The sequence below is a fragment of the Salvelinus fontinalis genome, unplaced genomic scaffold, assembly GCF_029448725.1.
Source record: "Salvelinus fontinalis isolate EN_2023a unplaced genomic scaffold, ASM2944872v1 scaffold_0001, whole genome shotgun sequence".
NCBI lineage: Eukaryota > Metazoa > Chordata > Actinopteri > Salmoniformes > Salmonidae > Salvelinus > Salvelinus fontinalis.
In genome coordinates this window covers 1,807,734-1,831,344 of record NW_026600210.1, presented here as the reverse complement: position 1 = coordinate 1,831,344, position 23,611 = coordinate 1,807,734, and the positions used below count along the sequence as shown (strand labels likewise).

Here is a 23,611-nt window from a genome sequence, read left to right as displayed (position 1 = left end):
ACGCCCAGTCTACTCCTCAGTAATATGGGTAGTACATAAAGAGAGTGATACGCCCAGTCTACTCCTCAGTAATATGGGTAGTACATAAAGAGAGTGATACGCCCAGTCTACTCCTCAGTAATATGGGTAGTACATAAAGAGAGTGATACGCCCAGTCTACTCCTCAGTAATATGGGTAGTACATAAAGAGTACATAGTACATAAAGAGAGTGATACGCCCAGTCTACTCCTCAGTAATATGGGTAGTACATAAAGAGAGTGATACGCCCAGTCTACTCCTCAGTAATATGGGTAGTACATAAAGAGAGTGATACGCCCAGTCTACTCCTCAGTAATATGGGTAGTACATAAAGAGAGTGATACGCCCAGTCTACTCCTCAGTAATATGGGTAGTACATAAAGAGAGTGATACGCCCAGTCTACTCCTCAGTAATATGGGTAGTACATAAAGAGAGTGATACGCCCAGTCTACTCCTCAGTAATATGGGTAGTACATAAAGAGAGTGATACGCCCAGTCTACTCCTCAGTAATATGGGTAGTACATAAAGAGAGTGATACGCCCAGTCTACTCCTCAGTAATATGGGTAGTACATAAAGAGAGTGATACGCCCAGTCTACTCCTCAGTAATATGGGTAGTACATAAAGAGTACATAGTACATAAAGAGAGTGATACGCCCAGTCTACTCCTCAGTAATATGGGTAGTACATAAAGAGAGTGATACGCCCAGTCTACTCCTCAGTAATATGGGTAGTACATAAAGAGAGTGATACGCCCAGTCTACTCCTCAGTAATATGGGTAGTACATAAAGAGAGTGATACGCCCAGTCTACTCCTCAGTAATATGGGTAGTACATAAAGAGAGTGATACGCCCAGTCTACTCCTCAGTAATATGGGTAGTACATAAAGAGAGTGATACGCCCAGTCTACTCCTCAGTAATATGGGTAGTACATAAAGAGTACATAAAGAGAGTGATACGCCCAGTCTACTCCTCAGTAATATGGGTAGTACATAAAGAGTACATAGTACATAAAGAGAGTGATACGCCCAGTCTACTCCTCAGTAATATGGGTAGTACATAAAGAGAGTGATACGCCCAGTCTACTCCTCAGTAATATGGGTAGTACATAAGAGTACATAGTACATAAAGAGAGTGATACGCCCAGTCTACTCCTCAGTAATATGGGTAGTACATAAAGAGAGTGATACGCCCAGTCTACTCCTCAGTAATATGGGTAGTACATAAAGAGAGTGATACGCCCAGTCTACTCCTCAGTAATATGGGTAGTACATAAAGAGAGTGATACGCCCAGTCTACTCCTCAGTAATATGGGTAGTACATAAAGAGAGTGATACGCCCAGTCTACTCCTCAGTAATATGGGTAGTACATAAAGAGAGTGATACGCCCAGTCTACTCCTCAGTAATATGGGTAGTACATAAAGAGAGTGATACGCCCAGTCTACTCCTCAGTAATATGGGTAGTACATAAAGAGAGTGATACGCCCAGTCTACTCCTCAGTAATATGGGTAGTACATAAAGAGAGTGATACGCCCAGTCTACTCCTCAGTAATATGGGTAGTACATAAAGAGAGTGATACGCCCAGTCTACTCCTCAGTAATATGGGTAGTACATAAAGAGAGTGATACGCCCAGTCTACTCCTCAGTAATATGGGTAGTACATAAAGAGAGTGATACGCCCAGTCTACTCCTCAGTAATATGGGTAGTACATAAAGAGAGTGATACGCCCAGTCTACTCCTCAGTAATATGGGTAGTACATAAAGAGAGTGATACGCCCAGTCTACTCCTCAGTAATATGGGTAGTACATAAAGAGAGTGATACGCCCAGTCTACTCCTCAGTAATATGGGTAGTACATAAAGAGAGTGATACGCCCAGTCTACTCCTCAGTAATATGGGTAGTACATAAAGAGAGTGATACGCCCAGTCTCCTCCTCAGTAATATGGGTAGTACATAAAGAGAGTGATACGCCCAGTCTACTCCTCAGTAATATGGGTAGTACATAAAGAGAGTGATACGCCCAGTCTACTCCTCAGTAATATGGGTAGTACATAAAGAGTACATAGTACATAAAGAGAGTGATACGCCCAGTCTCCTCCTCAGTAATATGGGTAGTACATAAAGAGAGTGATACGCCCAGTCTCCTCCTCAGTAATATGGGTAGTACATAAAGAGAGTGATACGCCCAGTCTACTCCTCAGTAATATGGGTAGTACATAAAGAGAGTGATACGCCCAGTCTCCTCCTCAGTAATATGGGTAGTACATAAAGAGAGTGATACGCCCAGTCTCCTCCTCAGTAATATGGGTAGTACATAAAGAGAGTGATACGCCCAGTCTACTCCTCAGTAATATGGGTAGTACATAAAGAGAGTGATACGCCCAGTCTACTCCTCAGTAATATGGGTAGTACATAAAGAGAGTGATACGCCCAGTCTACTCCTCAGTAATATGGGTAGTACATAAAGAGAGTGATACGCCCAGTCTCCTCCTCAGTAATATGGGTAGTACATAAAGAGAGTGATACGCCCAGTCTCCTCCTCAGTAATATGGGTAGTACATAAAGAGAGTGATACGCCCAGTCTCCTCCTCAGTAATATGGGTAGTACATAAAGAGAGTGATACGCCCAGTCTCCTCCTCAGTAATATGGGTAGTACATAAAGAGAGTGATACGCCCAGTCTCCTCCTCAGTAATATGGGTAGTACATAAAGAGAGTGATACGCCCAGTCTACTCCTCAGTAATATGGGTAGTACATAAAGAGTACATAGTACATAAAGAGAGTGATACGCCCAGTCTACTCCTCAGTAATATGGGTAGTACATAAAGAGAGTGATACGCCCAGTCTACTCCTCAGTAATATGGGTAGTACATAAAGAGAGTGATACGCCCAGTCTACTCCTCAGTAATATGGGTAGTACATAAAGAGAGTGATACGCCCAGTCTACTCCTCAGTAATATGGGTAGTACATAAAGAGAGTGATACGCCCAGTCTACTCCTCAGTAATATGGGTAGTACATAAAGAGAGTGATACGCCCAGTCTACTCCTCAGTAATATGGGTAGTACATAAAGAGAGTGATACGCCCAGTCTACTCCTCAGTAATATGGGTAGTACATAAAGAGAGTGATACGCCCAGTCTCCTCCTCAGTAATATGGGTAGTACATAAAGAGAGTGATACGCCCAGTCTCCTCCTCAGTAATATGGGTAGTACATAAAGAGAGTGATACGCCCAGTCTCCTCCTCAGTAATATGGGTAGTACATAAAGAGAGTGATACGCCCAGTCTCCTCCTCAGTAATATGGGTAGTACATAAAGAGAGTGATACGCCCAGTCTCCTCCTCAGTAATATGGGTAGTACATAAAGAGAGTGATACGCCCAGTCTACTCCTCAGTAATATGGGTAGTACATAAGAGTACATAGACAAAGAGAGTGATACGCCCAGTCTACTCCTCAGTAATATGGGTAGTACATAAAGAGAGTGATACGCCCAGTCTCCTCCTCAGTAATATGGGTAGTACATAAAGAGAGTGATACGCCCAGTCTCCTCCTCAGTAATATGGGTAGTACATAAAGAGAGTGATACGCCCAGTCTCCTCCTCAGTAATATGGGTAGTACATAAAGAGAGTGATACGCCCAGTCTCCTCCTCAGTAATATGGGTAGTACATAAAGAGAGTGATACGCCCAGTCTCCTCCTCAGTAATATGGGTAGTACATAAAGAGAGTGATACGCCCAGTCTCCTCCTCAGTAATATGGGTAGTACATAAAGAGAGTGATACGCCCAGTCTACTCCTCAGTAATATGGGTAGTACATAAAGAGAGTGATACGCCCAGTCTACTCCTCAGTAATATGGGTAGTACATAAAGAGAGTGATACGCCCAGTCTACTCCTCAGTAATATGGGTAGTACATAAAGAGAGTGATACGCCCAGTCTCCTCCTCAGTAATATGGGTAGTACATAAAGAGAGTGATACGCCCAGTCTACTCCTCAGTAATATGGGTAGTACATAAAGAGAGTGATACGCCCAGTCTCCTCCTCAGTAATATGGGTAGTACATAAAGAGAGTGATACGCCCAGTCTCCTCCTCAGTAATATGGGTAGTACATAAAGAGAGTGATACGCCCAGTCTCCTCCTCAGTAATATGGGTAGTACATAAAGAGAGTGATACGCCCAGTCTCCTCCTCAGTAATATGGGTAGTACATAAAGAGAGTGATACGCCCAGTCTACTCCTCAGTAATATGGGTAGTACATAAAGAGAGTGATACGCCCAGTCTACTCCTCAGTAATATGGGTAGTACATAAAGAGAGTGATACGCCCAGTCTACTCCTCAGTAATATGGGTAGTACATAAAGAGAGTGATACGCCCAGTCTCCTCCTCAGTAATATGGGTAGTACATAAAGAGAGTGATACGCCCAGTCTACTCCTCAGTAATATGGGTAGTACATAAAGAGAGTGATACGCCCAGTCTACTCCTCAGTAATATGGGTAGTACATAAAGAGTACATAGTACATAAAGAGAGTGATACGCCCAGTCTCCTCCTCAGTAATATGGGTAGTACATAAAGAGAGTGATACGCCCAGTCTCCTCCTCAGTAATATGGGTAGTACATAAAGAGTACATAGTACATAAAGAGAGTGATACGCCCAGTCTACTCCTCAGTAATATGGGTAGTACATAAAGAGAGTGATACGCCCAGTCTACTCCTCAGTAATATGGGTAGTACATAAAGAGAGTGATACGCCCAGTCTACTCCTCAGTAATATGGGTAGTACATAAAGAGAGTGATACGCCCAGTCTACTCCTCAGTAATATGGGTAGTACATAAAGAGAGTGATACGCCCAGTCTACTCCTCAGTAATATGGGTAGTACATAAAGAGAGTGATACGCCCAGTCTACTCCTCAGTAATATGGGTAGTACATAAAGAGAGTGATACGCCCAGTCTACTCCTCAGTAATATGGGTAGTACATAAAGAGTACATAGTACATAAAGAGAGTGATACGCCCAGTCTACTCCTCAGTAATATGGGTAGTACATAAAGAGAGTGATACGCCCAGTCTACTCCTCAGTAATATGGGTAGTACATAAAGAGAGTGATACGCCCAGTCTCCTCCTCAGTAATATGGGTAGTACATAAAGAGTGATACACCCAGTCTCCTCCTCAGTAATATGGGTAGTACATAAAGAGAGTGATACGCCCAGTCTACTCCTCAGTAATATGGGTAGTACATAAAGAGAGTGATACGCCCAGTCTACTCCTCAGTAATATGGGTAGTACATACAGAGAGTGATACGCCCAGTCTACTCCTCAGTAATATGGGTAGTACATACAGAGTACATAGTACATAAAGAGAGTGATACGCCCAGTCTACTCCTCAGTAATATGGGTAGTACATAAAGAGAGTGATACGCCCAGTCTACTCCTCAGTAATATGGGTAGTACATACAGAGAGTGATACGCCCAGTCTACTCCTCATTAATATGGGTAGTACATACAGAGTACATAGTACATAAAGAGAGTGATACGCCCAGTCTACTCCTCAGTAATATGGGTAGTACATAAAGAGAGTGATACGCCCAGTCTACTCCTCAGTAATATGGGTAGTACATAAAGAGAGTGATACGCCCAGTCTACTCCTCAGTAATATGGGTAGTACATAAAGAGAGTGATACGCCCAGTCTACTCCTCAGTAATATGGGTAGTACATAAAGAGAGTGATACGCCCAGTCTACTCCTCAGTAATATGGGTAGTACATAAAGAGTACATAAAGAGAGTGATACGCCCAGTCTACTCCTCAGTAATATGGGTAGTACATAAAGAGAGTGATACGCCCAGTCTACTCCTCAGTAATATGGGTAGTACATAGAGTGATACGCCCAGTCTACTCCTCAGTAATATGGGTAGTACATAAAGAGAGTGATACGCCCAGTCTACTCCTCAGTAATATGGGTAGTACATAAAGAGAGTGATACGCCCAGTCTACTCCTCAGTAATATGGGTAGTACATAAAGAGAGTGATACGCCCAGTCTACTCCTCAGTAATATGGGTAGTACATAAAGAGAGTGATACGCCCAGTCTACTCCTCAGTAATATGGGTAGTACATAAAGAGAGTGATACGCCCAGTCTACTCCTCAGTAATATGGGTAGTACATAAAGAGAGTGATACGCCCAGTCTACTCCTCAGTAATATGGGTAGTACATAGAGTGATACGCCCAGTCTACTCCTCAGTAATATGGGTAGTACATAGAGTGATACGCCCAGTCTCCTCCTCAGTAATATGGGTAGTACATAAAGAGAGTGACACGCCCAGTCTACTCCTCAGTAATATGGGTAGTACATAAAGAGAGTGATACGCCCAGTCTACTCCTCAGTAATATGGGTAGTACATAAAGAGTACATAGTACATAAAGAGAGTGATACGCCCAGTCTCCTCCTCAGTAATATGGGTAGTACATAAAGAGAGTGATACGCCCAGTCTCCTCCTCAGTAATATGGGTAGTACATAAAGAGAGTGATACGCCCAGTCTACTCCTCAGTAATATGGGTAGTACATAAAGAGAGTGATACGCCCAGTCTCCTCCTCAGTAATATGGGTAGTACATAAAGAGAGTGATACGCCCAGTCTCCTCCTCAGTAATATGGGTAGTACATAAAGAGAGTGATACGCCCAGTCTACTCCTCAGTAATATGGGTAGTACATAAAGAGAGTGATACGCCCAGTCTACTCCTCAGTAATATGGGTAGTACATAAAGAGAGTGATACGCCCAGTCTACTCCTCAGTAATATGGGTAGTATATAAAGAGAGTGATACGCCCAGTCTCCTCCTCAGTAATATGGGTAGTACATAAAGAGAGTGATACGCCCAGTCTCCTCCTCAGTAATATGGGTAGTACATAAAGAGAGTGATACGCCCAGTCTCCTCCTCAGTAATATGGGTAGTACATAAAGAGAGTGATACGCCCAGTCTCCTCCTCAGTAATATGGGTAGTACATAAAGAGAGTGATACGCCCAGTCTCCTCCTCAGTAATATGGGTAGTACATAAAGAGAGTGATACGCCCAGTCTCCTCCTCAGTAATATGGGTAGTACATAAAGAGAGTGATACGCCCAGTCTCCTCCTCAGTAATATGGGTAGTACATAAAGAGAGTGATACGCCCAGTCTACTCCTCAGTAATATGGGTAGTACATAAAGAGTACATAGTACATAAAGAGAGTGATACGCCCAGTCTACTCCTCAGTAATATGGGTAGTACATAAAGAGAGTGATACGCCCAGTCTACTCCTCAGTAATATGGGTAGTACATAAAGAGTACATAGTACATAAAGAGAGTGATATGCCCAGTCTCCTCCTCAGTAATATGGGTAGTACATAAAGAGAGTGATACGCCCAGTCTACTCCTCAGTAATATGGGTAGTACATAAAGAGAGTGATACGCCCAGTCTACTCCTCAGTAATATGGGTAGTACATAAAGAGAGTGATACGCCCAGTCTACTCCTCAGTAATATGGGTAGTACATAAAGAGAGTGATACGCCCAGTCTACTCCTCAGTAATATGGGTAGTACATAAAGAGAGTGATACGCCCAGTCTACTCCTCAGTAATATGGGTAGTACATAAAGAGAGTGATACGCCCAGTCTCCTCCTCAGTAATATGGGTAGTACATAAAGAGAGTGATACGCCCAGTCTCCTCCTCAGTAATATGGGTAGTACATAAAGAGAGTGATACGCCCAGTCTCCTCCTCAGTAATATGGGTAGTACATAAAGAGAGTGATACGCCCAGTCTACTCCTCAGTAATATGGGTAGTACATAAAGAGTACATAGTACATAAAGAGAGTGATATGCCCAGTCTACTCCTCAGTAATATGGGTAGTACATAAAGAGAGTGATACGCCCAGTCTCCTCCTCAGTAATATGGGTAGTACATAAAGAGAGTGATACGCCCAGTCTCCTCCTCAGTAATATGGGTAGTACATAAAGAGAGTGATACGCCCAGTCTACTCCTCAGTAATATGGGTAGTACATAAAGAGAGTGATACGCCCAGTCTCCTCCTCAGTAATATGGGTAGTACATAAAGAGAGTGATACGCCCAGTCTCCTCCTCAGTAATATGGGTAGTACATAAAGAGAGTGATACGCCCAGTCTCCTCCTCAGTAATATGGGTAGTACATAAAGAGAGTGATACGCCCAGTCTACTCCTCAGTAATATGGGTAGTACATAAAGAGTACATAGTACATAAAGAGAGTGATATGCCCAGTCTCCTCCTCAGTAATATGGGTAGTACATAAAGAGAGTGATACGCCCAGTCTCCTCCTCAGTAATATGGGTAGTACATAAAGAGAGTGATACGCCCAGTCTCCTCCTCAGTAATATGGGTAGTACATAAAGAGAGTGATACGCCCAGTCTCCTCCTCAGTAATATGGGTAGTACATAAAGAGAGTGATACGCCCAGTCTCCTCCTCAGTAATATGGGTAGTACATAAAGAGAGTGATACGCCCAGTCTCCTCCTCAGTAATATGGGTAGTACATAAAGAGAGTGATACGCCCAGTCTCCTCCTCAGTAATATGGGTAGTACATAAAGAGAGTGATACGCCCAGTCTACTCCTCAGTAATATGGGTAGTACATAAAGAGAGTGATACGCCCAGTCTACTCCTCAGTAATATGGGTAGTACATAAAGAGAGTGATACGCCCAGTCTACTCCTCAGTAATATGGGTAGTACATAAAGAGAGTGATACGCCCAGTCTACTCCTCAGTAATATGGGTAGTACATAAAGAGAGTGATACGCCCAGTCTACTCCTCAGTAATATGGGTAGTACATAAAGAGAGTGATACGCCCAGTCTACTCCTCAGTAATATGGGTAGTACATAAAGAGAGTGATACGCCCAGTCTCCTCCTCAGTAATATGGGTAGTACATAAAGAGAGTGATACGCCCAGTCTCCTCCTCAGTAATATGGGTAGTACATAAAGAGTGATACGCCCAGTCTCCTCCTCAGTAATATGGGTAGTACATAAAGAGAGTGATACGCCCAGTCTCCTCCTCAGTAATATGGGTAGTACATAAAGAGAGTGATACGCCCAGTCTACTCCTCAGTAATATGGGTAGTACATAAAGAGAGTGATACGCCCAGTCTACTCCTCAGTAATATGGGTAGTACATAAAGAGAGTGATACGCCCAGTCTACTCCTCAGTAATATGGGTAGTACATAAAGAGAGTGATACGCCCAGTCTACTCCTCAGTAATATGGGTAGTACATAAAGAGAGTGATACGCCCAGTCTACTCCTCAGTAATATGGGTAGTACATAAAGAGAGTGATACGCCCAGTCTCCTCCTCAGTAATATGGGTAGTACATAAAGAGAGTGATACGCCCAGTCTACTCCTCAGTAATATGGGTAGTACATAAAGAGAGTGATACGCCCAGTCTCCTCCTCAGTAATATGGGTAGTACATAAAGAGAGTGATACGCCCAGTCTACTCCTCAGTAATATGGGTAGTACATATAGAGTACATAGTACATAAAGAGAGTGATACGCCCAGTCTACTCCTCAGTAATATGGGTAGTACATAAAGAGAGTGATACGCCCAGTCTACTCCTCAGTAATATGGGTAGTACATAAAGAGAGTGATACGCCCAGTCTCCTCCTCAGTAATATGGGTAGTACATAAAGAGAGTGATACGCCCAGTCTACTCCTCAGTAATATGGGTAGTACATAAAGAGAGTGATACGCCCAGTCTACTCCTCAGTAATATGGGTAGTACATAAAGAGTACATAGTACATAAAGAGAGTGATACGCCCAGTCTCCTCCTCAGTAATATGGGTAGTACATAAAGAGAGTGATACGCCCAGTCTCCTCCTCAGTAATATGGGTAGTACATAAAGAGTACATAGTACATAAAGAGAGTGATACGCCCAGTCTACTCCTCAGTAATATGGGTAGTACATAAAGAGAGTGATACGCCCAGTCTACTCCTCAGTAATATGGGTAGTACATAAAGAGAGTGATACGCCCAGTCTACTCCTCAGTAATATGGGTAGTACATAAAGAGAGTGATACGCCCAGTCTACTCCTCAGTAATATGGGTAGTACATAAAGAGAGTGATACGCCCAGTCTACTCCGCAGTAATATGGGTAGTACATAAAGAGAGTGATACGCCCAGTCTACTCCTCAGTAATATGGGTAGTACATAAAGAGAGTGATACGCCCAGTCTACTCCTCAGTAATATGGGTAGTACATAGAGAGTGATACGCCCAGTCTCCTCCTCAGTAATATGGGTAGTACATAAAGAGTGATACACCCAGTCTCCTCCTCAGTAATATGGGTAGTACATAAAGAGAGTGATACGCCCAGTCTACTCCTCAGTAATATGGGTAGTACATAAAGAGAGTGATACGCCCAGTCTACTCCTCAGTAATATGGGTAGTACATACAGAGAGTGATACGCCCAGTCTACTCCTCATTAATATGGGTAGTACATACAGAGTACATAGTACATAAAGAGAGTGATACGCCCAGTCTACTCCTCAGTAATATGGGTAGTACATAAAGAGAGTGATACGCCCAGTCTACTCCTCAGTAATATGGGTAGTACATACAGAGAGTGATACGCCCAGTCTACTCCGCAGTAATATGGGTAGTACATAAAGAGAGTGATACGCCCAGTCTACTCCGCAGTAATATGGGTAGTACATAAAGAGAGTGATACGCCCAGTCTACTCCTCAGTAATATGGGTAGTACATAAAGAGAGTGATACGCCCAGTCTACTCCTCAGTAATATGGGTAGTACATAAAGAGTACATAGTACATAAAGAGAGTGATACGCCCAGTCTACTCCTCAGTAATATGGGTAGTACATAAAGAGAGTGATACACCCAGTCTACTCCTCAGTAATATGGGTAGTACATAAAGAGAGTGATACGCCCAGTCTACTCCTCAGTAATATGGGTAGTACATAAAGAGAGTGATACGCCCAGTCTACTCCTCAGTAATATGGGTAGTACATAAAGAGTACATAGTACATAAAGAGAGTGACACGCCCAGTCTAATCCTCAGTAATATGGGTAGTACATAAAGAGAGTGATACACCCAGTCTACTCCTCAGTAATATGGGTAGTACATAAAGAGAGTGATACGCCCAGTCTACTCCTCAGTAATATGGGTAGTACATAAAGGAGAGTGATACGCCCAGTCTACTCCTCAGTAATATGGGTAGTACATAAAGAGAGTGATACGCCCAGTCTACTCCTCAGTAATATGGGTAGTACATAAAGAGAGTGATACGCCCAGTCTACTCCTCAGTAATATGGGTAGTACATAAAGAGAGTGATACACCCAGTCTACTCCTCAGTAATATGGGTAGTACATAAAGAGAGTGATACGCCCAGTCTACTCCTCAGTAATATGGGTAGTACATAAAGAGAGTGATACGCCCAGTCTACTCCTCAGTAATATGGGTAGTACATAAAGGTACATAGTACATAAAGAGAGTGACACGCCCAGTCTAATCCTCAGTAATATGGGTAGTACATAAAGAGAGTGATACACCCAGTCTACTCCTCAGTAATATGGGTAGTACATAAAGAGAGTGATACGCCCAGTCTACTCCTCAGTAATATGGGTAGTACATAAAGGAGAGTGATACGCCCAGTCTACTCCTCAGTAATATGGGTAGTACATAAAGAGAGTGATACGCCCAGTCTACTCCTCAGTAATATGGGTAGTACATAAAGAGAGTGATACGCCCAGTCTACTCCTCAGTAATATGGGTAGTACATAAAGAGAGTGATACACCCAGTCTACTCCTCAGTAATATGGGTAGTACATAAAGAGAGTGATACGCCCAGTCTACTCCTCAGTAATATGGGTAGTACATAAAGAGAGTGATACGCCCAGTCTACTCCTCAGTAATATGGGTAGTACATAAAGAGAGTGATACGCCCAGTCTACTCCTCAGTGTATCTACAACAGAACAGGTGCAGGCAGAGCAGAATAGAGCTACAGTTTAGTAGATCAGAGCATCAACGGGACAGTAGAACTCACCTCGTAACGTGCAGGTAGGACCAGGCTCTTGGTCCTTGGTTCTCTTGTGTCTGAACTGACTGGGAATATCCAGGGACAGATCTGGAGGACAGGGCACATCTGTTAACTTCCTGATTTGACCCTGAATTGAAATGGAATTGACCCCGGGCCACGGGTGGACTGACAGTGGACTTACCAAGGAAAGGGTCAAGCTTTCTAGACTCAGTCCCACAGATCAGGCAGTTGACCTCATTCTGCAGGACGCCGCCAAATATAGACGTGACCACGGTAGAACTGCCGTTTCTGAAAAGACCAAAAACAAAGCATTTTTTGGGTGGTTATTATATTTATGCCTCAGTAACTTAGCTCACTCATCGTTATTCACGATTCATTCAGGATTATCCGTAACCATGGTAGCACCCACATTCATCTATTCTTGTTTACAATAAAAGTGACTCCAAAATGACAATACATTATTTACCATTAGTTTCTATTGGACAGAAAGTGATCTGAAACCACCAAAACAAACCACATCCAACACGTCTGTAGCGTCACCAGATTGATGTAGTCATGATGTGAATATGGGACCAAATACTAAACCTTTTACTACTTTAATACACTAAGTGAAATTGTCAAAATACTTATGAGATCTTTAAAAATGGGGGGGAGGGGGGGGACTGGAAACAAAGTATCTTCATTTCTAAACGGTGAAATATATATGAAAATACCCTCAAATAAAAGGTGACATTCTATCCTGTCGCCTCAAAATGTTTGAGTCCCAGACCTGCTACCTGTCCCAGACCTGCTACCTGTCCCAGACCTGCTCCCTGTCCCAGACCTGCTCCCTGTCCCAGACCTGCTCCCTGTCCCAGACCTGCTCCCTGTCCCAGACCTGCTCCCTGTCCCAGACCTGCTCCCTGTCCCAGACCTGCTCCCTGTCCCAGACCTGCTCCCTGTCCCAGACCTGCTCCCTGTCCCAGACCTGCTCCCTGTCCCAGACCTGCTCCCTGTCCCAGACCTGCTACCTGTCCCAGACCTGCTGTTTTCAACTCTCTAGAGACAGCAGGAGCGGTAGAGATACTCTGAATGATCGGCTATGAAACCCTGACCTGTCCACCGGACGTACTACCTGTCCCAGACCTGCTACCTGTCCCAGACCTGCTGTTTTCAACTCTCTAGAGACAGCAGGAGCGGTAGAGATACTCTGAATGATCGGCTATGAAACCCTGACCTGTCCACCGGACGTACTACCTGTCCCAGACCTGCTACCTGTCCCAGACCTGCTGTTTTCAACTCTCTAGAGACAGCAGGAGCGGTAGAGATACTCTGAATGATCGGCTATGAAACCCTGACCTGTCCACCGGACGTGCTACCTGTCCCAGACCTGCTACCTGTCCCAGACCTGCTGTTTTCAACTCTCTAGAAACAACAGGAGCGGTAGAGATACTCTTAATGATGGGCTATGAAAAGCCAACTGACATTTACTCCTGAGGTGACAACCACTGTGATTATTATTTGACCATGCTGGTCATTTATGAACATTTGAACATCTTTGCCATGTTCTGTTATAATCTCCAACCGGCACAGCCAGAAGAGGACTGGCCACCCCTCAGAGCCTGGTTCCTCTCTAGATTTCTTCCTAGGTTTTGACCTTTCTAGGGAGTTTTTCCTAGCCACCGTGTTTCTACACCTGCATTGCTTGCTGTTTGGGGTTTTAGGCTGGGTTTCTGTACAGCACTTTGAGACATCAGCTGATGTAAGAAAGGCTATATAAATACATTTGATTGATTGATTTGATTGAGTATAAAGTCCAATTAATTTGTTTTACTGTTTATATAAATAGGTAGGGGAGTGTACATGACTCAGTATGGTCTTGTCTGTCCTAGGTCACCTGCTGCGGTAAACATACAGCTTCTCTACCTGAAAGCCAGATGTCACGGCCGGCCAATGGCCCCTGTACCATGGAAACACCAGACAGACTATCAGACTAGAAGTTATCTTACATGCAGCATTTCCCCCCCGTGGTTTTCCCCTCGTCCTGCGGTAACGGGAGCCCGTCCGGTGACAGAGGAGGGTCGTCTCCCGCTACAGAATCCGGTGGAACGGGGAGAGCGGGGTGCTTGGCTCCGTTCAGACCGCCCTGTAGTTCTCTATGGAGATGGTCCAACAGGTAACGCATGAACTCATGGGCATCCTGCTGCTGGTACCCCCTGGACAGAACACGGGGTCAAGGACATCAATGTTACCAAGCAACAACCTCCTGGACAGAACACGGGGTCAAGGACATCAATGTTACCAAGCAACACGGGGTCAAGGACATCAAGATTACCAAGCAACACGGGGTCAAGGACATCAATGTTACCAAGCAACACAGGGTCAAGGACATCAATGTTACCAAGCAACACGGGGTCAAGGACATCAATGTTACCAAGCAACAGGGGGTCAAGGACATTAATGTTACCAAGCAACAGGGGGTCAAGGACATTAATGTTACCAAGCAACAGGGTCAAGGACATTAATGTTACCAAGCAACAGGGTCAAGGACATTAATGTTACCAAGCAACACAGGGTCAAGGACATCAATGTTACCAAGCAACACGGGGTCAAGGACATCAATGTTACCAAGCAACACGGGGTCAAGGACATCAATGTTACCAAGCAACACGGGGTCAAGGACATCAATGTTACCAAGCAACACGGGGTCAAGGACATCAATGTTACCAAGCAACAGGGTCAAGGACATCAATGTTACCAAGCAACAGGGGGTCACGGACATTAATGTTACCAAGCAACACAGGGTCAAGGACATTAATGTTTCCAAGCAACACAGGGTCAAGGACATTAATGTTACCAAGCAACAGGGTCAAGGACATCAATGTACCAAGCAACACGGGGTCAAGGACATCAATGTTACCAAGCAACACGGGGTCAAGGACATCAATGTTACCAAGCAACAGGGTCAAGGACATCAATGTTACCAAGCAACAGGGTCAAGGACATCAATGTTACCAAGCAACACAGGGTCAAGGACATCAATGTTACCAAGCAACAGGGTAGACGACATCAATGTTACCAAGCAACACGGGGTCAAGGACATCAATGTTACCAAGCAACACGGGGTCAAGGACATCAATATTACCAAGCAACACAGGGTCAAGGACATCAATGTTACCGTGCAACAGGGTCAAGGACATCAATGTTACCAAGCAACACGGGGTCAAGGACATCAATGTTACCAAGCAACACGGGGTCAAGGACATCAATGTTACCAAGCAACACGGGGTCAAGGACATCAATGTTACCAAGCAACACGGGGTCAAGGACATCAATGTTACCAAGCAACACGGGGTCAAGGACATCAATGTTACCAAGCAACACGGGGTCAAGGACATCAATGTTACCAAGCAACACGGGGTCAAGGACATCAATGTTACCAAGCAACACGGGGTCAAGGACATCAATGTTACCAAGCAACACGGGGTCAAGGACATCAATGTAACCAAGCAACAGGGTCAAGGACATCAATGTTACCGTGCAACAGGGTCAAGGACATCAATGTTACCGTGCAACACGGGGTCAAGGACATCAATGTTACCAAGCAACAGGGGGTCAAGGACATCAATGTTACCAAGCAACACAGGGTCAAGGACATCAATGTAACCGTGCAACAGGGTCAGGGACATCAATGTTACCGTGCAACAGGGTCAAGGACATCAATGTTACCAAGCAACAGGGTCAGAACACGGGGTCAAGGACATCAATGTTACCAAGCAACAGGGGGTCAAGGACATCAATGTTACCCTGCAACACGGGGTCAAGGACATCAATGTTACCGTGCAACAGGGGGTCAAGGACATCAATGTTACCGTGCAACAGGGGGTCAAGGACATCAATGTTACCGTGCAACAGGGGGTCAAGGACATCAATGTTACCGGCTAACAGGGGGTCAAGGACATCAATGTTACCAAGCAACAGGGGGTCAAGGACATCAATGTTACCGTGCAACACGGGGTCAAGGACATCAATGTAACCAAGCAACAAGGGGTCAAGGACATCAATGTTACCAAGCAACAGGGTCAAGGACATCAATGTTACCGTGCAACAGGGTCAAGGACATCAATGTTACCGTGCAACACGGGGTCAAGGACATCAATGTTACCGTGCAACACGGGGTCAAGGACATCAAAGTTACCAAGCAACACGGGGTCAAGGACATCAATGTAACCAAGCAACAGGGTCAAGGACATCAATGTTACCGTGCAACAGGGTCAAGGACATCAATGTTACCGTGCAACACGGGGTCAAGGACATCAATGTTACCAAGCAACAGGGGGTCAAGGACATCAATGTTACCAAGCAACACAGGGTCAAGGACATCAATGTAACCGTGCAACAGGGTCAGGGACATCAATGTTACCAAGCAACAGGGTCAAGGACATCAATGTTACCAAGCAACACAGGGTCAAGGACATCAATGTTACCAAGCAACAGGGTCAACGACATCAATGTTACCAAGCAACAGGGTCAACGACATCAATGTTAGCAAGCAACACGGGGTCAAGGACATCAATGTTACCAAGCAACACGGGGTCAAGGACATCAATGTTACCGTGCAACAGAGTCAAGGACATCAATGTTACCAAGCAACACGGGGTCAAGGACATCAATGTTACCAAGCAACACGGGGTCAAGGACATCAATGTTACCAAGCAACACGGGGTCAAGGACATCAATGTTACCAAGCAACACAGGGTCAAGGACATCAATGTTACCAAGCAACACGGGGTCAAGGACATCAATGTTACCAAGCAACACGGGGTCAAGGACATCAATGTTAGCAAGCAACACGGGGTCAAGGACATCAATGTTAGCAAGCAACACGGGGTCAAGGACATCAATGTTAGCAAGCAACACGGGGTCAAGGACATCAATGTTACCAAGCAACACGGGGTCAAGGACATCAATGTTACCAAGCAACACGGGGTCAAGGACATTAATGTTACCAAGCAACACGGGGTCAAGGACATCAATGTTACCAAGCAACACGGGGTCAAGGACATCAATGTTACCAAGCAACACGGGGTCAAGGACATCAATGTTACCAAGCAACACGGGGTCAAGGACATCAATGTTACCAAGCAACACGGGGTCAAGGACATCAATGTTACCAAGCAACACGGGGTCAAGGACATCAATGTTACCAAGCAACAGGGGGTCAAGGACATCAATGTTACCAAGCAACAGGGGGTCAAGGACATCAATGTTACCAAGCAACAGGGGGTCAAGGACATTAATGTTACCAAGCAACACAGGGTCAAGGACATTAATGTTACCAAGCAACAGGGTCAAGGACATCAATGTTACCAAGCTACACGGGGTCAAGGACATCAACGTTACCAAGCAACACGGGGTCAAGGACATCAATGTTACCAAGCAACAGGGTCAAGGACATCAATGTTACCAAGCAACAGGGTCAAGGACATCAATGTTACCAAGCAACACAGGGTCAAGGACATCAATGTTACCAAGCAACACGGGGTCAACGACATCAATGTTACCAAGCAACACGTGGTCAAGGACATCAATTTTACCAAGCAACACGGGGTCAAGGACATCAATGTTACCAAGCAACACAGGGTCAAGGACATCAATGTTACCGTGCAACAGGGTCAAGGACATCAATGTTACCAAGCAACACGGGGTCAAGGACATCAATGTTACCAAGCAACACGGGGTCAAGGACATCAATGTTACCAAGCAACACAGGGTCAAGGACATCAATGTTACCGTGCAACAGGGTCAAGGACATCAATGTTACCAAGCAACACGGGGTCAAGGACATCAATGTTACCAAGCAACACGGGGTCAAGGACATCAATGTAACCAAGCAACAGGGTCAAGGACATCAATGTAACCAAGCAACAGGGTCAAGGACATCAATGTTACCAAGCAACACGGGGTCAAGGATATCAATGTTACCAAGCAACAGGGTCAAGGACATCAATGTTAACAAGCAACAGGGTCAAGGACATCAATGTTACCGTGCAACACAGGGTCAAGGACATCAATGTTACCAAGCAACACAGGGTCAAGGACATCAATGTTACCAAGCAACACAGGGTCAAGGACATCAATGTTACCAAGCAACACGGGGTCAAGGACATCAATGTTACCGTGCAACAGGGTCAAGGACATCAATGTTACCAAGCAACAGGGTCAGAACACGGGGTCAAGGACATCAATGTTACCAAGCAACAGGGGTTCAAGGACATCAATGTTACCAAGCAACACAGGGTCAAGGACATCAATGTTACCAAGCAACACGGGGTCAAGGACATCAATGTTACCGTGCAACAGGGTCAAGGACATCAATGTTACCAAGCAACAGGGTCAGAACACGGGGTCAAGGACATCAATGTTACCAAGCAACAGGGGTTCAAGGACATCAATGTTACCGTGCAACACGGGGTCAAGGACATCAATGTTACCGTGCAACAGGGGGTCAAGGACATCAATGTTACCAAGCAACACAGGGTCAAGGACATCAATGTTACCGTGCAACAGGGTCAAGGACATCAATGTTACCGTGCAACAGGGTCAAGGACATCAATGTTACCAAGCAACAGGGTCAGAACACGGGGTCAAGGACATCAATGTTACCAAGCAACAGGGGTTAAAGGACATCAATGTTACCGTGCAACACGGGGTCAAGGACATCAATGTTACCGTGCAACAGGGTCAAGGACATCAATGTTACCGTGCAACAGGGGGTCAAGGACATCAATGTTACCGTGCAACAGGGGGTCAAGGACATCAATGTTACCGTGCAACACGGGGTCAAGGACATCAATGTTACCGTGCAACACAGGGTCAAGGACATCAATGTTACCGTGCAACACAGGGTCAAGGACATCAATGTTACCGTGCAACAGGGTCAAGGACATCAATGTTACCAAGCAACACAGGGTCAAGGACATCAATGTTACCAAGCAACATGGGGTCAAGGACATCAATGTTACCGTGCAACACGGGGTCAAGGACATCAATGTTACCGTGCAACATGGGGTCAAGGACATCAATGTTACCGTGCAACACGGGGTCAAGGACATCAATGTTACCGAGCAACAGGGTCAGAACACGGGGTCAAGGACATGTTTTGAACACGTCTGCGACCCAAACGTTAAGGCTTTAGACATGCTGAGGGCAGATCGAGATCCAATACAAAATGAAGGTGAGTCATACTCACTGAAGATCTATAACTAACTATAATAATAATAAATGGACTGGAGGTGGATCAGGACTCCACCTGTCCATTTAATCTGAACAGTTATGATCTGAAAGTCCAAAACTGATCCTAGATCAGTTGATTTACGTTATGATCCCGACATTAAATCAGAGGGGAAAAGCCCATGGAGCAGACATTGCTGAAATGACGAGGTCTGTCATAGTACCTGAAGCTGGGCATGATTTTCCAGACAACGTAGAACAAAGAGTCGGGGCTGAAGGCTGTTGGGCCACCCTGCCACAGATAACACAGGGTCTTCCTCAACTCCTCCACCAAGGACCTGGGAAACAAGAGACAAACATACAGCTACTGTCAACGCCAGGAACCTTCAACAGCACAACTCCTTCAGTTAAAACATCCTCTGTGCTGCTCACTAACTAAGATATGTCAACGCCAGGAACCTTCAACAGCACAACTCCTTCAGTTAAAACATCCTCTGTGCTGCTCACTAACTAAGATATGTCAACGCCAGGAACCTTCAACAGCACAACTCCTTCAGTTAAAACATCCTCTGTGCTGCTCACTAACTCTAAACCAATCAGCGTATTGTTTTGGTGCAACAGTATGTTCTAAATCAAAGATGAATACACAAAGCAAGAATATGTTAGCTACGTTAAAAAGCTAAGATAAAACATGTAGCCAAAGATTATAGGGATCAACTAAGATATGCTTATCAACACTTCGGTTCCTACCCTGTCACAATAAATCCTCCCTGGCATTTAAATTCTTTGTCATGTCAAACACTGTATTCAAAGTGGCCACTATTATATTCTAACTATAGAATTAGAATAAATCATTATATTTCCATGACTAACAGTATACACCCAAGTTTTGCTCTAAATCACAAGTCAAATCTCAAATCCAACATTTGGTTAAAAACAGGCCTATAAATCGTTTGCCCATATTGTGCAGCTCTACATGGCAGTGTATAAATGATCTCAAATGAGTGCAGGAAATGCAGAAAATGATGAATATAATTTTGGGTTGAAGTTGAACAGTATAAAACAAGGAGAAAGACCCATTGAAATCACTTACAATGTACAGTACCAGTCAAGAGTCTGGACACCTGCACATAATGTATGTGTCGAATTGCTATGCTTTATCTTGGCCAGGTCGCAGTTGCAAATGAGAACGTGTTCTCAACTAGCCTACCTGGTTAAATCAAATAATAAAATAAATAAAATAAAGGTGAAAAAATAAATAATAATAATAATAAGTTCCCCCTCACTATTTTCTACATTGTAGAAAAGTGAAGCCACCAAAACTAGCTTTGCACACTTGGCATTCTCTCAACCAGATTCATGAGGTAGTCACCTGGAATGCATTTCAATCAACAGGTGTGCCTTGTTAAAAGTTCATTTGTAGAATTTCTTTCCTTCTTAATGCGTTTGAGACAATCAGTTGTGTTGTGACATGGAAGGAGTGCTATACAGAAGATAAGCAAATAAGGCGAAAGACCAAGCCCAAGAAACACGAGAAATGGACATTAGACCAGTGGAAATCTGTCCTTTGGTCTGATGAGTCACATGTTTTATTTTTGGTTCCAACTGCTGTGTCTTTGTGAGACGCAGAATAGGTGAACGGATGATCCCCGCATGTGTGGTTCCCACTGTGAAGCATGGAGGAGGAGGTTAAGAGATGATCCCCGCATGTGTGGTTCCCACTGTGAAGCATGGAGGAGGAGGTGTGGGGGTGTGGTTCCCACTGTGAAGCATGGAGGAGGAGGTGTGGGGGTGTGGTTCCCACTGTGAAGCATGGAGGAGGAGGTGTGGGGGTGTGGTTCCCACTGTGAAGCATGGAGGAGGAGGTTAACAGATGATCTCTGCATGTGGGGTTCCCACTGTGAAGCATGGAGGAGGAGGTGTGGGGGTGTGGTTCCCACTGTGAAGCATGGAGGAGGAGGTGTGGGGGTGTGGTTCCCACTGTGAAGCATGGAGGAGGAGGTGTGGGGGTGTGGTTCCCACTGTGAAGCATGGAGGAGGAGGTGTGGGGGTGTGGTTCCCACCGTGAAGCATGGAGGAGGAGGTGTGGGGGTGTGGTTCCCACCGTGAAGCATGGAGGAGGAGGTGTGGTTCCCACTGTGAAGCATGGAGGAGGAGGTGTGGGGGTGCTTTGCTGGTGACACTGTTGGGGATTCATTTAGAAATCAAGGCCCACTTAACCAGCATGGCTGCCACAGCATTCTGCAGTGATACGCCATCCCATCTGGTTTGTGTTTAGTGGGACTATCATTTGTTTTTCAACAGGATAATGACCAAACACACCTCCAGGCTGTGTAAGGGCTACTTGACCAATAAGGAGAGCGATGGAGTGCTGCATCAGATGACCTGGCCTTCACAATCACCCGACCTCAACCAAATTGAGACGGTTTGGGATGAGTTGGACCGCAGAAGTGAAGGAAAAGCTGCAAACAAGTGCTCAGCATATGTGGGAACTCCTTCAAGATTGTTGAAAAAGCATTCCAGGTGAAGCTGGTTGAGAGAATGCCAAGTGTGCAAAGCTGTCATCAAGGCAAAGGGTGGCTACTTTGAAGAATCTAAAATATATTTGTTTAACACTTCTTCGCTTACTATATGATTCCATATGTGTTATTTCATAGTTTTGATGTCTTAAATAGGGTGGTAAATTAATCGCACAAAAAACTATATCCCACCTCTCGCTGCAACACAGCCTGGCTGTGAGAGATAGTGAGAGATTCATTTTTAGAAGGCATAAAAGTTGGTCTAATTTAGTCCAAACTAAAGTCTACTAAAGTGAGACTGTCCTCATGTTTCTTGGCTACTTAGATGTTGTTCACAAGCTAGGTTTCTTTTCAATGTCTGAATATCAGTGTCTAGGGAAGAGCTACTGATCAGACTCACACAGACACATGACTCCGGTGGCCATGTTACCACGGTAACCTCCCCGCTCTTAAAGGGGCAGCTGAACATTTGTCTCATCTGTGATATTTTAAAAGAAATGGATCAATATACCACATGACTTCTTACTAGTAATACGCGTACTGTTTTAGAAACAAAGCATGCTCAACTGTTATGGTTTTTGGTGTAAATGTTTTATATCGGCTAGCAAAAGAAATCTGAGTGGCTGGTAGATCTGCCACAGTGGCTGGTGGACCAAAAAGTTAGCTTCAGGCCCTGCAAACACACACACACGTAAGACCTTACACACTGGTGTCCCCCTGGCTGCGGGTGTGGTACATCCGTCGGCCTGCAGTCTTCCCGCTCCGCAGCGCCACCGCTGGCAGCTCCATGAAATAACAGCTGAACTGATGGATGTTGCTGGAATAGAAACAGTTTTTTAACACTCAGCTTCCCCCCCCCCCCCCAAGCCTCTCCCCCCACCCCCAAGCCTCTTTCCCCACCCCCCAAGCCTCTTTCCCCACCCCCCCCCAAGCCTCTTTCCCCCCCCCCCCGCAAGCCTCTTTCCCCCCCCCCCCAAGCCTCTTTCCCCCCACCCAAGCCTCCCCCCCCCCCCCCCCCAGCCTCTTTCCCCCCCCCCCAAGCCTCTTTCCCCCCCCCCAATCCTCTTTCCCCCCCCCCCCCCCGAGCCTCTTTCCCCCCCCCCCAAGCCTCTTTCCCCACCCCCCAAGCCGCTCCCCCCCCCCACCCCCAGCCTCTTTCCCCACCCCCAACAAAGCCTCTTTCCCCACCCCCAACAAAGCCTCTTTCCCCACCCCAGCCTCTTTCCCCACCCCCACCCAAGCCTCTTTCCCCACCCCCAACAAAGCCTCTTTCCCCACCCCAGCCTCGTTCCCCACCCCCAACAAAGCCTCTTTCCCCACCCCAGCCTCTTTCCCCACCCCCACCCCAGCCTCTTTCCCCACCCCCACCCAAGCCTCTTTCCCCACCCCCACCCTAGCCTCTTTCCCCACCCCCACCCCAGCCTCTTTCCCCACCCCCACCCCAGCCTCTTTCCCCACCCCCACCCCAGCCTCTTTCCCCACCCCCAGCCTCTTTCCCCACCCCCAGCCTCTTTCCCCACCCCCACCCAAGCCTCTTTCCCCACCCCCACACTAGCCTCTTTCCACACCCAAGTCTCTTTCCCCACCCCCACCCCAGCCTCTTTCCCCACCCCCACCCCAGCCTCTTTCCCCACCCAAGTCTCTTTCCCCACCCCCACCCCAGCCTCTTTCCCCACCCCCACCCTAGCCTCTTTCCCCACCCCCACCCTAGCCTCTTTCCCCACCCCCACCCTAGCCTCTTTCCCCACCCCCACCCTAGCCTCTTTCCCCACCCCCACCCTAGCCT

The 23,611-nt window shown here is 45.7% G+C and overlaps 1 protein-coding gene across 1 annotated transcript in view; it reads right to left on the bottom strand.

Moving 5' to 3' along the window:
* Positions 1–23,611, bottom strand: part of usp3 (ubiquitin specific peptidase 3) — an 80,249-nt gene that overhangs the window by 35,258 nt on the left and 21,380 nt on the right. The window contains exons 7-11 of the mRNA XM_055910104.1: positions 22,529–22,642; positions 19,531–19,644; positions 14,083–14,289; positions 12,276–12,382; positions 12,101–12,181 (exon numbers count right to left, since the gene is read on the bottom strand). Coding sequence (XP_055766079.1) covers positions 12,101–12,181; positions 12,276–12,382; positions 14,083–14,289; positions 19,531–19,644; positions 22,529–22,642 — 623 coding nt within the window. The remainder of the gene's footprint in view (positions 1–12,100; positions 12,182–12,275; positions 12,383–14,082; positions 14,290–19,530; positions 19,645–22,528; positions 22,643–23,611) is intronic.